The sequence below is a fragment of the Neophocaena asiaeorientalis genome, unplaced genomic scaffold (assembly GCF_003031525.2).
Source record: "Neophocaena asiaeorientalis asiaeorientalis breed wild unplaced genomic scaffold, Neophocaena_asiaeorientalis_V1.1 scaffold223, whole genome shotgun sequence".
NCBI classification, from domain to species: domain Eukaryota; kingdom Metazoa; phylum Chordata; class Mammalia; order Artiodactyla; family Phocoenidae; genus Neophocaena; species Neophocaena asiaeorientalis.
In genome coordinates, this window is record NW_020175045.1 from 4,026,309 (window position 1) to 4,042,149 (window position 15,841).

Sequence of the window (15,841 nt, forward strand, 5' to 3'; positions counted from 1 at the left end):
CTCTGCAGGATCTGAGGAACACCACTGGAGACCCTGGATCCTTTAGAACGGGAGCAGCCAGGCCGGGCACGCAGGCGGCTCCACAGGGGTGCTCCCTGCAAGCAGACTCCAGTTTGGGAGGCTGACTGGTCTGGCTAGGAGCATGGTACCCACGACCAAGAGGACTGTGCTGCTTGAGAGATCGCTGAACCACAGACAATGTGTGGCCAGAGAGACAGCTGTTGGTGGTGGGTGGTGAATGAGTGATTCTCACACACAGACCGGAGGGCGGCACCTGAGGCCACAGAGAGATCCTCTAGAACTTGCTTCTTCGGCCAGTGCTTGCTCCTATCAGGGAGGCTAGGACACCTCTGCCTGCCCCCAGAGTCCAAGGGAAAGGTGGCCAGTCACAGAGATCCCACTGGTCTGGCCCCCCGGGCTCCGGGAACTGAAGAGTCCAGGAACTGAATAGCCCCACTGATGCCTGCAGTGCAGCGGGGGCTAGACGGCCACATCCACGGAGATGCTGCGCACACCACCCCCTGCCCCGTGCTGGCGTCATGGGGACCCACGTGGCCGCGGAGACCATGTCCGAGCAGCCGGTCCACAAGATGACACTTGGATTGGGAAGACTGTGTGAAGCTTGTGATGACGTGACATGAAACCATCTGCTTTCAAGAAGAGAGAGCTGGGAACGGTGGGCGCCATCAAAAGCGGCTGTGCGTTTGCAGGTGGCTTGGGAACTTTACTGCAAACATTTCTGTGGCAGAGTAGGCCAGTGTGTGTAGGCCAGGGTGGGAGTGAGGACCTGTAGGCTTGACTTAGCCCTTCCTGGAATGCCCACCAGAACTCCTGGGATATGAAGCTTGTTCTGAGCCCCGCAGTTTGAAAACCCCCGCTTGTCCTCCGGGCTGGAGGACAGCTGCTGTGGCCCTGGATGTTCACCCCAGCAACTGCCCTGAGGACCGCTCACCCTCCAGGGTGGCGCTGAGAGGACCCCCTCAGGGCCTTGAGCAGCCTTCCACAGTGGCGGGGACAACCCTGCTAGCATCTGGCTGGGGGACATTCAGCCTGTCTGGGGTAGAGGGCACAGCAGTGGTGAGAGCTGAGGCCGGAAGCTCGTCCTTCCTGCTGGCTTTTCTCTCGAGTAAGCGGGCTCAGGAGGTGCAGGGGGAAGATGGCAGGGTCATGAGAGGCACTTGGCGACTGGCCAGAAGCAATATCTGGCCCTCATCCATCCAGCTCCTCAGAGAAGCAGATGTTGTCTGGGGGGCAAGGGAAGTTGTCTGGTCACAGGCTGGAGGTCCTGATGGCCGCATCTGCCAGGCTCTGGTGCCCAGAGTCCCTCCACAATTTAACGTCACAGCTCAGGAACCCACTGTCGTCTCTTACCAGGATGGAAAAGCACCGTTTCCTCTAAGAAAGCCTACCGTTCAGACCCATGATTTTTATCAGATGGTTAAACTGGGAGCTGACGAGGAACTGTTGGTCCACCTCAGCTTTACTGCTGAGACCTGGCCCCCGGGTGTCACACCGTGAACCAAGGATGACGGGACGTGAGGGCAGACCCTCAGGTCTGCAGGCACAACAGCCTCTGCTCAGAGCTTGTAGGAGAGGGTCCTTGTCGTGGACCCAAAGCTAAGGAGAGCTCTCTGCGGGCCCCAGTGGGAATCGGGATGTTGGGCCAGCGACCGTGATGCTGTTCCCTGAGCCCCGAGGAACTGCCTTCCTAAAAGCTGAATGGGACGCGAATGAAACCAGTACTGTGTGGCCAGGTGAGGGTTGTGTCCAGGCCCCGACAGACGCCCACAGGATCAGCACCACTGGCTCCAGGAGAGGTTCTGGGAAGTGTGGCTCTCCTGCTCTGACCGGAGGGTTCCTTCCGTCAACACCCATTGTGTATGTGTCCCTCCGGACCTTCCTTCAAGGTAAATGTCAGCATCTTGTGGGGCCAGCCAACAAAAACAGCAGCTGAGGGAAATGTCCCTGAGACTCTTCCCTGAGGAAACCTTCAACGCTTTCAATGGGTACTTTATTCAAGCTTGAGCACCGTGCTGCCCTTGACAATGGGATTTCTTTGTCTTCTGGCAAACAGCGACCAGGGGCTTTTGTTTCTACTTTCCAGAATAGAAGCCTGCTCAGGGAATCCTTCCCCAGAGCACCCAGTACAGTCTCTCCATGCGCGTGGGGAGATGCACACCCTCTGTGAGCTCTCTGCCTGACACCTGATGCCCCAGCAGGGATGGGACATCCACCCGCGGAGCCGGGAGACGTGGTATTAGATGTGAATGTGAGAACTAAGAGGACTGTTCTGCTTTTGCTCTGACACCACCTACTCAGGTCCCGTGTCCTAGAAGTAGCCAGGGCCGTGCAGAACCGTGAATGTGACACAGGACACTCCTACCAGGAGCTGGACCGGGAGAGCCCTCATTCCGAGAGATGCAGGCCGTGTCATCCACAGGCACAAGCTCACCAACTTCTTCCCGTACGGAAGGCCGGCTGTGGGTTTTGTCGGAAGCCTCACGTGAGCTCTGCTGGTGAGCTGCATTTTCTTTCCCTGGATCTGGTGGGATTTGGTGGGCAGGCACCTGGTTGAGGCTGGCCGGCCCGAGTCCCTGGTCCCTCTGATGTGTGATGGGCCCAGGGTGAGCACGACCCCACGGTCTTGGAGACCACCTTGCAGGCTGATGTGAACTCAAGGGTGGAGCAGAGAGAAGAGGTCTGTTTCTCAAGATCACCAGCTGGAGGGAGAGGTAAGCCCAGAATGGGTCTTGGTGACGTCTGTGGAGGAGTTTCTGGAGAGCGAAGCCGCACTCAGGGAGCAGCTCTGGAGACAAGCGAGGGAGGGAGGGAAGGAGGGTCCAGCGACTCTGTGGGTCTCTAAGTGCATCTGTCTGCCACAGTCTGACTCCTGGAAGTTTTCAATGACCTGAGCCTATAAAATTATGTTTGATTTTTATTTTGCCTGATTTAGTTTGGCTTTGATTTCTATTACTTTAAACAAAAAGAATCTTAGAGAGATGCTACTTCAGTCTGCAAAAGAGAAACTTGAGGCTTAGGTGATGCAATGGACTGAATGTTTGTGTCCTCCCCAGATTCATATGGGGAAATCCTAATGCCCAATGGGATGGCGTTTGGGGTTGGAGCCTTCGGGAGGCGACTAGGTCATGAGGGCAGAGCCCTCATGAAAGGGATTAGCGCCCTTGTAAGAAAAGACTGGGGTCCCCTCAGCCCCTTCTACCAAGTGAGGCCATGGCAAGGAGATGGCCATCCCCGAACCAGGAAGTGGGCCCTCTCCCGACCGTGCTGGCACCCTGATCTTGGACCTGCAGAACTGTGAGAAATAAATACCAGTCTGTGGTATCTTTGGTCTGGCAGCCAGAAGGGCCCGGACAGATGGGCAGGGAGGTGTCCAGGGTCGCCTGTCTGGGAACAGGGGCAGCCTTACTCAGCTCCCATTGCTTTAATCACCAATAATTCTCAAGCTCCAATGAACATGGGATTCACTGAGGGAGCTTGTTAAATGCAGACTGAAGGGCCTCCACCACAGATTCTATTCAACAGGTCCCAGGAGTCTGCATTTCCACAAAAGTCCCAGGTGATTTTGGCGCAGACCACATCTTAGTGAAGATAAAATCTGCTCTGTAGGGCTTCCCTGATGGTCCAGTGGTTACGACTCTGCACTCACACTGCAGGGGGCACGGGTTTGATCCCCAGTTGGGGAAGTTCCGCATGCTGAACAGCGTGCCACCTCCCCCCCGCCCCCCAAAAGCTCTATTCTGTGATACTGGCTGCCCTTGTTCATCCCTGATAGCATCTGCACCCAAATCCTCACCTAGAATCACAGACTCTAGCACTGTCGTCACGTCTCAACGGGCGGAGCTTAGTCCCTGAACAGGCCTGTGTGTCTGACCTCGGCGCTGGCCCTCCAGACCCTGTTAGGGACGCAGGTGTGCCCCCTCCTCCCGCAGGGTCTTTTGTACAGAAAGCCCAGGTGACTGGCCCGTCCGCTCTCACACTGTGGGACTTTGGTCTCGTGATGAATCGTGGACGAGATCTTAGAACCCTCACAGGCAGACGCGTGGCTCTGGCAACCGGACAGGGATCCAGGAGGAAACTCTGCTGTGCAGACGCGTCCTCCAGCGTTCTGTCTTCCTTGGGTCTGTGCCCCACGCTCTGCCGCCTGTGCATTTCCTCAGGGGCCTCGGTGGGCCCAGCCTGCACCGAGCAGGGCATCAGGACAGACCAGCTTGAACCCCTCCACACACACCCACAGAGAAGGAGTTCTGTTCAGACCTGAAAACTCTGCTGCAAGTGAACAGCCCCAATGATCAAAACTTCACCAGTGAAATTCATATTTCTTGGGCTCTTTCTGAGGAAAGGGAAATAGGCAATTAGGGTAAATTGTGACCCCTCTGTGTCACCAAGGGGTGGAGCAGGAGGCAGGAGGCCCTCCAGCGACCCCAGTGGAACCGCAGCCCTTACGTTAGGGAATTTTTGAACTATGTGGACCAGCTGGCGGCTGTTCTCACAGGGGCTGCCCACGCCAGTCTACCCAGCACCACGCTCCCTCCCGTGGCCATGGCACGGCGCGGCCCTTCCCTGTCGCCCTCTAATTCTCCTGACCAGCCGCAGATCCCACGCCTTCCTGAAACACTTCCCCATCTGGCTCCCACTCACCACATTTTCCTGTTTTCGTTGGTCCACCCGGCCTCACCAGCCTCCTTCGCACGGCGTCACCGTCCTGCCTCCATCCTGGCACTGCTCTCCCCTGCATCGCTGCCTTGCTCGTGGCCGCGACCCCTCAGCTCTGAGCATCGGCCTCTGATCCCCAGCCCCAGCCCCAGCCCCTGGTCTGAATCCAGGTCCACGTGCCCTACAGCCTGGGGGGCCTCTCCTATGGGTCGTGTGATAGGCCGACCATGTCCTGTCACACCTGCCGTGAGCCTGCCCTCTGAAGTCAAGGGCTCTGTCCATCCCCTCTGCCCTCCCTCTGTCTACCTCACACCTGTCTCAGACCCCTTCTCCCTGCCCCCACCGTTCCCCACGATCAGAGCTGCTGCCCCTCTCGAAGGCACGACCGAGGCCGCTCCCCACTCGCCTCCTTCCTCCTTCCCCCAGTAATTGGACCATCACCTCCTCTCAGGGAGCTTCTACTTTCCATCAGAAGAGCAGCAAAAATAAAAAAAAGAAAGAATTTGTGAATACCTGTGACAAAGATTGCTAGTTCGAGCTGAGGTCTAGAAAAAAACCCTGCTTTCCTGAGTCACACTCACCCCCTGCACCAAAAGAGTGGACTTTTCCCGCACCAGCTGGGCGCCCTAGGGTGCCCTCAGTTCTGACAGATCTCATGGGTGATGGTTCAACCCCTGGGATGGCCCCCACTCAGGTGCCAGGGCTAGGTTGTTACCTGTGCTTCTGACCAACCAGCTATAACACAGGGGGTCCCCTGACCTCCTCTTTGGGTTCAATTATCTGCTACAGTGGCTCACAGAACCCAGGGAAACACTCCTTACATTTACTGGCTTATTATAGTAAAGGATGTAATCTAGGAACCAGGCCGCACAGCAGGAAGCGAGCGCGAGTGGCAGGCGAGGGAGAGAAGCTTCATCCGCGCTCCCGGTCGCTTGATTTGCTACCTGAAGCACTCCCCACCACCTGTCCGCGGAAAAATGATCTTCCACAAAGCTGGTCCCTGGTGCCAAAATGGTTGGGTGCTGCTGGTCTAGGATACAAATGCCCAACTTTCAGGTGGGCACATGGTCACCTGAACTATTGATGCATTTCCCAGACTCTGCTGCAGCCGGTATAGGTGGACAGGTAAGCTGGAGATGAAGATGCATAAGCAGGAGTGGTGTCTGAGAGCTTCTGGAAATCTCCTTGCGAGCTGGGGAGTGGGCAGATGTGAAGGCTGTAGCTCCAGCAGCCACTTTGGGAGGGAAAAGGGAAGCCATGAGCAATGGGGTAGAAGCATTCCTGGTCACTAGTGACCCGGGTGTGGATTTCACGTCAGCTGGGAATGCCAACCTCTGTGCTTCCTTAACATGAAATAAAATGCACTTCTGCCTTGTTTTAGCCACTGTTATTTTGGGTTTCTGTTTACGCAGCTGAAGCCAATCATGGGAATAACAAACAACACTGGCCACATCTGTGATTATTCTGAGGCAGCTGCTGCTACAGTAACCCACAGAGCCTTCGTCAGCATCCTCTACCACGTCCACGTTCTCGTGGGGGCCCTCAGTCCCCAGGCGGCTAAGAGGAACTGACCGCTCTGACCCTGCTCAGGAGGCAGCTTTCGCGTGCTCCGGGAAACCCATGACTCAGTGTCCACCTCTCATCACAGCGCCCTGTCCCCACTGGTTAACATAAAGTCCCGCCTTCCTGATCTTGTCACTTGTCACCAGGCAAGACCTCCTGGACCAGGGTCTTCTGCCCTGCAGACCACGCCATCTGTCACAGCTTCCGGGCTGCCTGTCGTGCTGAGATGAGAACAGAAAGAGATCAGGGAGGCAGAGGTCTCCAGAGGGGCCTAGAGAGGGAGACGTGCAGCGGCCACCTGCCCTTGGGCCGGTTCGAGGAGGCTCTGCATGCTCGGCATCTCCTTACACTGTGCCGTGTGGTGCCCTCTGTGGTGGGTGGCATGACCCCAGCTCTGGACATGGTGGGGAGGTGACCATCCAAGGTCACGCGGCAGGTGTGCTGCAGGTCCATCCAAACCCAACCTGTTGTCTTAACCACCTGCTCTGTGTGAACAGGCTTCGGATGTAAACCATGTACAGCCTGTGCCCAGATACTGCTGTCAGTTCCTCGGCACCTGAAACTTCTGTGCCCCCAAGGGAGTGTGTCACCTGCCCACGAGGCCTGAACCTCGTGTGGGAGGAGCTGAGCCAGTCTGGTCACCTGCAGTTGGTTCCCAAAATGCAGCCACGCAACTGCCCAAGACAAACAGGTCCTGTATAGAAGGCAGATCCCGGAGGTACCAGAGCACCAGGGGTGGGACAGGAAGGAAAAAGAAACAAAGGCTCTGGAGAAAACCCATGTTCTCAGGGCAAGGCTGCTGGGAAAGGCCAGGCCCTCCTTCTAGACCTATCGTGTCAGCAGTCAAGCAGCTGCTTTATGAACCATTAAGCTGACTGTGCTCACTGATGATATTTTAGGTTTTGTTGAAATTCTAAGCTTGTCCATCTTTCATAATAATCCAACAATGGGTCATCCAACATGGTTACAGCTTCAGAAAGAGAGGGCAGCAAGTGTCATGTCCTATAACGTCCCCAGCAATGTTTATTTTTTCTTTAATTAATCTCCAGGGCTGCCTGGAGAGAAGCACTGCCCATGTGGATGGCGGACAGTTAGTGGGTCGGGCTCGTGTAGCTGCTGATGCGACCTGAATGGGAGGCCGCACCGGCGGCCTCTTTATTCCAAGGAAGATCCAACGATGATGACCAGAAAGCCCTGTGCTTTCCTTCCCTCTGGGCCACCACACACATGGTGGGCCAGGGCCAAGAGGACGCTGGCCACAGGACCACGGCACGTGGCTGTACAGCCCTCCCACCACCACCCGTTTGACGTCTCTGGGATGATCCTGTCCCTTAAACCTATTGTCACAGACACACCCTCTGTGTAGTATGCGGGGGGCTCCATTCAGAAGCAGCTCGGGCAAGCAGTCCATGCTGAAACCCTCGAGGTCCTCCACCCAGCCCAGGCTTGGCATTTGCAGAGGTGACCTAGCCACCCGCCCACACTGTGTCCTGGGACTATAATCATCTGCCCTCAGGGCCAGCCTTCTGTCCCTTCAGGAGTGCCCATGACAACCCCTAACGTCTCTAGAAGCATCAGACCCCTGAGGCGTAGCTTCAGGACCCGCTCAGCTCTGGAGTGAGCCCAGATGTGGAGCAGAGCAGGTCCAAGACCAGGAGGAAGACCAGGAGGGAAGAGGCCTGGTGATGGTGGCCACAGGGAGGGGCCCTGGAGAGTCAGGACCCTGAGAGAGGAGGGGCGGGGTCGCCGGCAAGGACTAGCCTCTTAGACACTGCTGAAAAGGAGGCTGTCTTGTGTCTCTTGGCTTTTCTGTAAGTACCTGGGAATCTGCTAGGACCCTCACAGGGTCTCACTCGGGTCTAACCTCTTGAGGACCAGGACAGCATCCTTGGCCGTGATGTACTCAGCACAGACCACAGGGCATCTGCTGAGTAAATGCACAACTTGCCACAATTATAAGAGTCAAATAGAATCACTGAAAATCACCAAAAGCTATGCAAAAGTGGGTGCATCACGCAGTAAGTAAATCTCCTTGTACCTGAACTTTGCATAACTGCAGGTATAAAAACTGCAAGAATTTGACGGAATAAGAAATGAAGGTTGACCCATCCCAGGGCAGAACCCCGCTGGTGGCCATGACTGTGGGTAAAGGTCTAACAGTTGGCTCTCAGGAACAAAAACATATGCATGTACATATATGTACAAGCCTATTGTAAATTCTAGTAAAGTGTCTGGAGCACATAGTTTACAAGTAATTTAAAAAATACACAACACTCTTCATTGTAATTTCCAACCAATTGATTCTCACAGAATACTTCTGTTGATTTTTGGCGAACTCTCATCTCTACAGGTAACCTAGGCCTGTAATCGATCAGCGAGGGTCCTTCCCACACCCACGTTGGTGGATTTTTTTTTTTCATTAACGGATAAGACAAAAATGAAGCCACAAAACTCAGTCTGATCCTCGTTTGTCAACGACTTCTTGGCTGAACTGGATTATAGTTTTCTCATACTTAAAGAGTATTTCCTCCATTTTCTTGTGCTGTTCACACTGCATTGGCTTCAACACAGTATTAAGTTTAATCTGCACTGTTAACGTTTTCTCTGTCCTTTTATTGAGTCAAGACACTCTGCAAAGCAATAAATCAAGTGCTGATTTGCAGGTATGCCCACATCTGGGGTGTAAACATTCCCGCTACGACCTAGTTCAAGCCACACCTCACAGGACTGACACAGAGTGGGAGCAATGGTCAGTGGTAATTGTGGGTGGAACTAGGAAAGGGGAGACACGGTGTGTGGGGTGTCTTAGGCACACACACTGTGCACCCGATACCAAGACCAGGGATTTAATTACAGTTAGAGAACAAAAGGCGTATGTATCAGCTTCACAAATAAAAATAACCATTTGATAGGAGCTGGGAGATGAAAGGGGGAGGGAGAGGCAAAGGGGCAGGCAGGGCACCCAGCTCACCTTGCAGGACTAGAAAGAGGCCTGCGCATATTGGCGTAAACCAGCTTCCGAGGCTGCTGCTGAGTTCTCTCCTCTCGGGAGCAGAGCGCCAGGAACGGGCACCTGGCTGTCTGCTGCCCTGCGATCACTTTTGTCTGGTTCCCGGCTGCTCCCTCTGGGCCCCGGGGGTCCCCTCATCTGTTAGTCTCCTCTCCACTCCTCTTTGCTGAGCCCCTCTTACAACACAACACTCTAAAATAGCTTTTCTTTATTAAAATCCATTTACTCTAAAGCTCTTAGGCAGCATTATGAATACTGGTTTTAAACATTAGCCAGAGGATTACAGATAAAATAGAAACTGTTTCTCAAAGAAATTTCCTCTAAAAATATACCAGTTTCTGCTCTCACCTTATTTTACGGAAGCGCATCAGAGGGAATGCTGGACCTGTGTCCAGGTGAAGGTCACTTATGCCTCTTCATGTTATTCCCAGGAATTACTCAAGAACAGATGAAAAGAAAATAGAGGGGAGTTGTCTAAAAAGAGATGTCCATGGAAACAGGTCTTCCCAGCCAGGGAACGAGAGTTTTCTGCATAAATAATTCAAATAAACCAGGACAAAAGCTGCACCGACCCCTGCGGGGCTCAGGACCCTGCCGTCTGGCTGGGTGTTACTGCCCACGGAGCTTGAAAAGTCTGTACCGAAGAGTTCCGGGAGCTGTTCCATTTGCCTGTCATTCTTCCCTTGAGCTCTGAAAGGTTTTCTCTCCCAAAATTCAGTTAGTCGTTCTGGAAGAAGCTGCGGAGACAGCCCGACTGACTGGGCTACTTAACTCCGTTCAAGTTACTGAAGATGAACAGATCGCTTTAGTGTCACGGGTATTCGATTTCATTCTCCATTTGCAACAGTGAAAATTGCATGATGGCATGGTAAAATACCCCCAAATTATAATTAATTCTAATTAGCCAACAAAATCTTAGTGCACTAAAATCTTCATTAACCAGAACTGAAACAGCTAGAATTGCCATGCTGTATTCCATTTATTTATAAGAGAGAGACAGATCAAGTAGAAATACAATCTAAAACCAAATTATAATACAAATTTCAGGCAACATTCTGGGATTGGTCTAGCACTGCCCTCACCTGTAATGCAGGCCACATTCAAATTTGCCCATAGGGACCATGCCTTGGTTGACCCCTCCATCTGTCCTGCCAGGCCCAAGTCCCCTCGCCCCTCCACACCCTGGGGGCGATAGGTCCTCCCCTCTTCTTCCTGGAGGCCTTCCTCCCAGCCTACATTTCTGCCTGGGCCCAGCCACTCGTGCTCATTTCAAACGCTGGGCTGCAGGCTTAGCTGACATTCCTTCCTTGACCTTTGTTTTCACCACCTTTCAAGAATACATCACTCTTGCCTACGAGAGTTTAGGACAGGACATACCTTCCACCCACCCCCATCCCAATACCCATGGACCTCACTGCTACAGCCCCCAAATCTCAAGAAACATAACTCAAGGGGTGTGGGGAGAGGTGAGTGGGTGGGCTGGCTGGGAGCTAAGGGGCACCTCCCAGGTGGGCAAAGCATGAACAGGAAAGGCCTCTGTTACCCCACCTGGCCCACCTCACACACAAAGGGGAAAGGAGGCATCCCTCTCACCCCTCAGCCCAGACTGCATGGAACTTGTTTGGCTATGGCAGCCCCTCTCTCCCCATTAATGGGCAGGTTAACTTCACGTGGAGGGGGTGACACCACCCATCTCAAAGTGGAAATGACCCCCAGAATCCCTTCTGGTGCGAAGACCTTCAGCGAACTGTCCAGGCCGGGGCCACCCACTCCTGTCTCTGAGGCGTCTCAGCCTATTTCCCAGGGGCTCCTTCCCCCAACTCTTCCCTGGTCTCCTTACCCCACACTCCCTTTGACCCCCAGCACTCCCTGCAGAGCCCTGGGCGGGACAAGGGGCGGAGTCCTGGCAGCCTAGGTCCCCGCGGAGAAAGGAACCTCCCCCCCCACCCCCGACCTCCAAGCAAAGCAAAAAAAATCTAACAAGGAAGCGAGGACCTTAGTTGGCCGCGGGCCTTTAGAACCCAAACGAAGCTAAGACGGACAGCAGAACCGAGGCCATTAGGACATGTTAAAGTGATGACCGTCCCTCCTTGACCATTAATATACACTTAGAAAATCGTGATTCCCATGACGTCCCTGTGAGAGAAAACCTTAGGCTGAAGATGAAAAACGACATTTTGTGTCCGTGTGGGCGATAACCCGCACTTAGAAGCTTAAAGCCGGCTGGGAATTGCGAGGGGCCCCGCGCAGGCGCAGAGCTGAGCGCCGGATCACCACACGTCTTCGCTGCCAGGGGAGGTGAGGGTTCGGTGAGAGAGGAGAGGTGGTAGAGGACATTCGGGAGGTAAGGGTCAAGATGATGGTCAGACGAGCTGAGGGGTGGGCCTTCTGCCGGCTGGAAACCCGAGTAGAGCGCATGCCTTCGAACTGGGCAGTCCGAGAAGGCCTCGACCGGAGCAGCCGGAACCATACAAGGACTCGCAGGCGCCTCAGTGGCGACGAAGACGGCGCTGCGCAGGCGCGGTGTGATCATCGGGCCCGCGCAGGCGCAGTCTGGCGGCGGCCCCTGAGCACGCGCGGAGTGGACGCCCGTGGTTGGCAGGCGGGTTGAACAGTCTCGTCTACTGTGTCAGGTGTGTCTCGCCCGTCTCTGTCGTCGGTCATGCTTTCCGCAGGGGCGTTTGTGGTGTGCGGCCGCCGCCATGTAGGAGCCTCCGCAGGGAGCCGGCCCTGGCTTTCACGCGCGCGGCTCAGGCCTGCTCTCCCCTCGGCGCGCATCGGGGCGACGCACTCTGCTCTTCTAGCCCGCGCCGGCCGGTGACGCCATCGGAAGGCGACCGGAAGAGCCGGCGCCGCGTGTCCGTCAGACTATGGCTCCGCGTCACCTCCGCCCCTCCCCTCTTCCTGTGTCCCCTCTCCGTATCCCGTCCCTTTTTCCCTTTTCTGACTGCAAAGTGGGCCTCTTTAACCTGGTTCTGGGCCCCGTGGGGAAGAATGAGAAGCAGAGTTGGAGGCGAGGGAGCAAGGAGCGAAGGAAGGTCCTCCCTGCAGATTGTCTGCAATCAGGCCACACTTTGGTTGGAGCAGGTGCACGGATGAATTTGTCTCTTTCAAGTAAACAGGTGTTTAATAGCGGTTTCACATTTATATTTAGTATGTTGTCATCACTGCTAAGAGTAGAGACCTCCCTGGCCAGCAAGGGGACCACCCAGGATGACCCATCTTACAGGGGCTCGGCCCTGGGTGCCCTGTGGGAGAGCTGGGGCCAGGCAGGCTTCTCCTGGGGCCTTGCAAGGAGGGGTTGGGGAGGGTGTGTGCCTGGCCTCTGCCCTCACCTCCCTCTTCTCCCAGCCTGCCTTAGCTAAGGTCCTCCAGCTCAGACGTTACTGTGTAGATTTAGCCTCTCCGACTTCTTCCTGTTTTTTAGTAACTCGTGACCTCGTGCACCAAGAGGAAGGTGTCCTGGAGCTGCACCCTTCCTGCGTGGGCCATGGGGGCGTGAGTGCGAGGAGTGGGTAAGACTATGGGCATTCGTGCAAAATAAATGTGTTGAAATGTTAGCTGTATGTGTTCACTTTATGTTTTGCCTTTTACCCTCATTTCAAGCCTATGGTTTATGTAAGTCGTTGTTCCAAGGATTTTAGTTTGCATTAAATCAGAATTACTCTGAAGTTAATACGTAAGCAGATTCTCGCGAAAGAAAAAAAACTAGGTGGGGAAGGGGATGCAAGGAGCGTGCTTACGAGAAGTTCTGATCTAAAAATAATCCAGAACGACCATTGCTTGCCACCTCCCCAGGGTAATTGATACATATTGTGGGGGAGTTGCTTTGAGGCTATGCCAGCATCCTGTTTCTCCTCAGATTTTTGCCCAATTTCTGGAAATAGTTATTACAGGGTTGTTTGCCTAATGGTGATATTCTATTTCCCTCATTCCTTCCTTTTTTATTTATTTATTTTTGGCTGTTCCTGGAGGCATGCAGGATCTTAGTTCCTTGACGAGGGATTGAACCCATGTCCCCTGCATTGGGAGCTTGGAGTCTTAACCACTGGAGTGCCAGGGAAGTGCCCCCTTCCTCATATTTTTAAAAAAATATTTGTTTATTTATTTGGTTGAGCAGGGTCTTAGTTGCGGCTTGCCAGCTCCTTAGTTGTGGCATGCGAGCTCTTAGTTGCAGCATACATATGGAATCTAGTTCCCTGACCAGGGATTGAACCTGGGCCTCCTGCATTGGGAGCGTGGAGTCCTAACCACTTTGCCACCAGGGAAGCCGCTTCCTCATTTGTTAATAACATTTTTTCTGTAGGAAAACACTTTCTTCTGCCACATTTATTTATTTGAATATTTATATGAGTATGGACTGAGATCCTTTGGTCTATGGGAGATTAGCCAATACTGCCATTATTAATTAATGGCACACTCATTATATTAATAAGTAAAGATTACTCTTCCCTCAAATCACTCCAGCTCTGGCCATTAGGAGCCCTTGATATCAGACTCTTTGATATTTACTCCGTGAAGTCCTCAAGGATGTCCTTCTTTCCAGCATCCTGTTTGCAGCTGGAGATGTGGGGTCAGTTTGCAAGGAAAACGAAGTCGTTCAGACGGCTGGTCCCTGGAGAGACGATTTACTGCATAAATGGCGAAATCGAAGGATGAACACTGATGGTGGCAGTGATGGTAATGCGGCCATTTGTTGGGTGTATTGGGTAGTGGGTGAAGCATTTGGGACACATTATTTTATCAAACCCTCATCGTAAACCTAAGCCTCACCTTCGCTATCCTGGTTTTACCCAGGAGGAGGTTGAATCTGGGAGCCTCAGGGCCTGAGCTGGGTTCACGCTCCGTAAGAAGAGGAGGGAGGGGTTACGGGGAGCCCATCCTTCTCCGTTTGCTGGGCATCCACGCTTGGAGGGAATCCCCACCAGGCAGAGCAGTGCTGCGCTTGCCTGCGTCCTTTGCGACGGCTCCATCCTTGCAGGGCAGCTGATAAAAAGGGCCCTTTCTGGGGCTTCCCTGGTGGCGCGGTGGTTGAGAGTCCGCCTGCCAATGCAGGGGACGCGGGTTCGTGCCCCGGTCCGGGAGGATCCCACATGCCGCGGAGCGGCTGGGCCCGTGAGCCATGGCCACTGAGCCTGCGCATCCGGAGCCTGTGCTCCGCAACGGGAGAGGCCACAATAGTGAGAGGCCTGCGTACCACCAAAAAAAAAAAAAAAAAAAAAAAATTGCCCTTTCTGTGTGCACGTGGGCACATGTTACACCCATTCCCAGTGGAGCTCCAGGGGCTAAAAATAACCACGTGTTTTCTGTTTTATCTAGAAAAGAGGAAATGTGCAGTGTTATTTCGTAACAGTTACTATTTTGGAAAACTTGAATTTTGTCTGCATGTATTTTTAAAATGTCTTTGGAGCTGTCCTTTTAGGAAAAGACATGATGCAGATTTCACCAAAGGTCCGTCTGCTTTGTCGTCCACATCTTCAGGAAACAGCTTCATGGAGAAGGGGAACCATCCCTCAACACACATGGCCAAGGGATGGACGTGCAAGCAACCCCCCAGATCAGGTCACGGGGGTCATAGGAGGAAAGCCAGCTCTCAAGGGGCCCTGGGACCTCGCAGCCCAGGCCAGAGGGGAGAAGGGACCTGCCCAGGGTCCCTTGGCATGGCCTGTTCTGTGTACAAGGGGAGGCGTGCTGCCCCACGGCCACCGGCTGCCTGCAAGAGAGCCAGGCTTCATGGTCCAGGCTCAGCATCGGACCTTCCCCTGACCGCCCTTGGGCTTTGTGCGGCCTTTGTTTCTTGAGGCTTGTTTGCTCCTATGTGAGCCAGTACCGCCGAGACGCTGTCCCGGTTGTTTTTAAGGCTCCCCTGTAGGAGGCTGCCAGGCTGATGGTCACGGGCTGGTGATACCTGTGCAGCTCCCCGCCCTTCCTTCTCACTGAGACTCGGGAAGTTAAGAAATATGGAAAGAACAAACAAAGTAAAGGAGACACAAGTTGCCCACAGCACAGGAAGCTGGGAACGTGGGTGTGTAATCACTGAGACCATAGGGATATTTCTGGTGAGCCAAGGGCAGAAGGACTTTGGGCAGGTGTGGGTATGGCAGCACCTGCAAGAGCGCCCTTCCTACCCAGAACCTCTTGCATGTGCAGACTTGAGCAGAGGCACCAGGATGGGGCTGGGAGGTAAGCGTTAGAATATGTGGAAAGAACAGAGAACACAAATATGTGGAAAGAACACGTTTCCTATAGATATTCAGTGGTAATTTGAAAATGTAACAGACAAGCTGAGACCTGATTTCAATAGGACAAGCTAGGAACAAAGTCATCCAGGAAGGCAGAGGCTTAATGTGAGAAAGCTCAGTGTCACTGAGGTTATAAAAATGGTGTGACAGGGCTTCCCTGGTGGTGCAGTGGTTGAGAGTCCGCCTGCCGATGCAGGGGACACGGGTTCGTGCCCCAGTCCGGGAAGATCCCACATGCCGCGGAGCGGCTGGGCTGGTGAGCCATGGCTGCTGAGCCTGCGTGTCTGGAGCCTGTGCTCCTCGATGGGAGAGGCCACAACAGTGAGAGGCCCGCATACTGCAAAAAAAAAAA

The 15,841-nt window shown here is 53.9% G+C and overlaps 1 protein-coding gene across 4 annotated transcripts; it reads left to right on the forward strand.

The window, feature by feature from the left end:
* The first annotated feature begins 9,535 nt into the window (after positions 1 to 9,535).
* LOC112412081 (uncharacterized) lies at positions 9,536 to 15,656 on the forward strand. Of its 4 annotated transcripts, none has more exons than XM_024763551.1 (4): positions 9,536 to 12,361; positions 12,675 to 12,762; positions 13,794 to 13,927; positions 14,729 to 15,656. In XM_024763551.1, the coding sequence occupies exons 1-4, from the start codon at positions 12,118 to 12,120 to the stop codon at positions 15,046 to 15,048; spliced, it is 786 nt and encodes a 261-aa protein (XP_024619319.1). In that variant the 5' UTR covers positions 9,536 to 12,117; the 3' UTR covers positions 15,049 to 15,656. The 4 variants fall into 4 exon arrangements, 2 of the variants coding, with proteins under 2 accessions (XP_024619319.1, XP_024619320.1); XM_024763552.1 differs by having other exon boundaries at positions 9,536 to 12,334; positions 14,670 to 15,656; XR_003005734.1 differs by lacking the exon at positions 14,729 to 15,656 and having other exon boundaries at positions 9,536 to 11,880; positions 13,794 to 14,317.
* The last annotated feature ends 185 nt before the right edge of the window (positions 15,657 to 15,841 follow it).

Bases quoted from the DNA above. Each gene is read 5' to 3' on its own strand.
- LOC112412081 (XM_024763551.1), top strand. From the start codon at position 12,118: ATGGCTCCGCGTCACCTCCGCCCCTCCCCTCTTCCTGTGTCCCCTCTC. The intron at 12,763-13,793 runs GTAAGACTATGG...CCTTCTTTCCAG, and splicing joins GGCGTGAGTGCGAGGAGTGG to CATCCTGTTTGCAGCTGGAG. The intron at 13,928-14,728 runs GTAATGCGGCCA...CCACATCTTCAG, and splicing joins CACTGATGGTGGCAGTGATG to GAAACAGCTTCATGGAGAAG.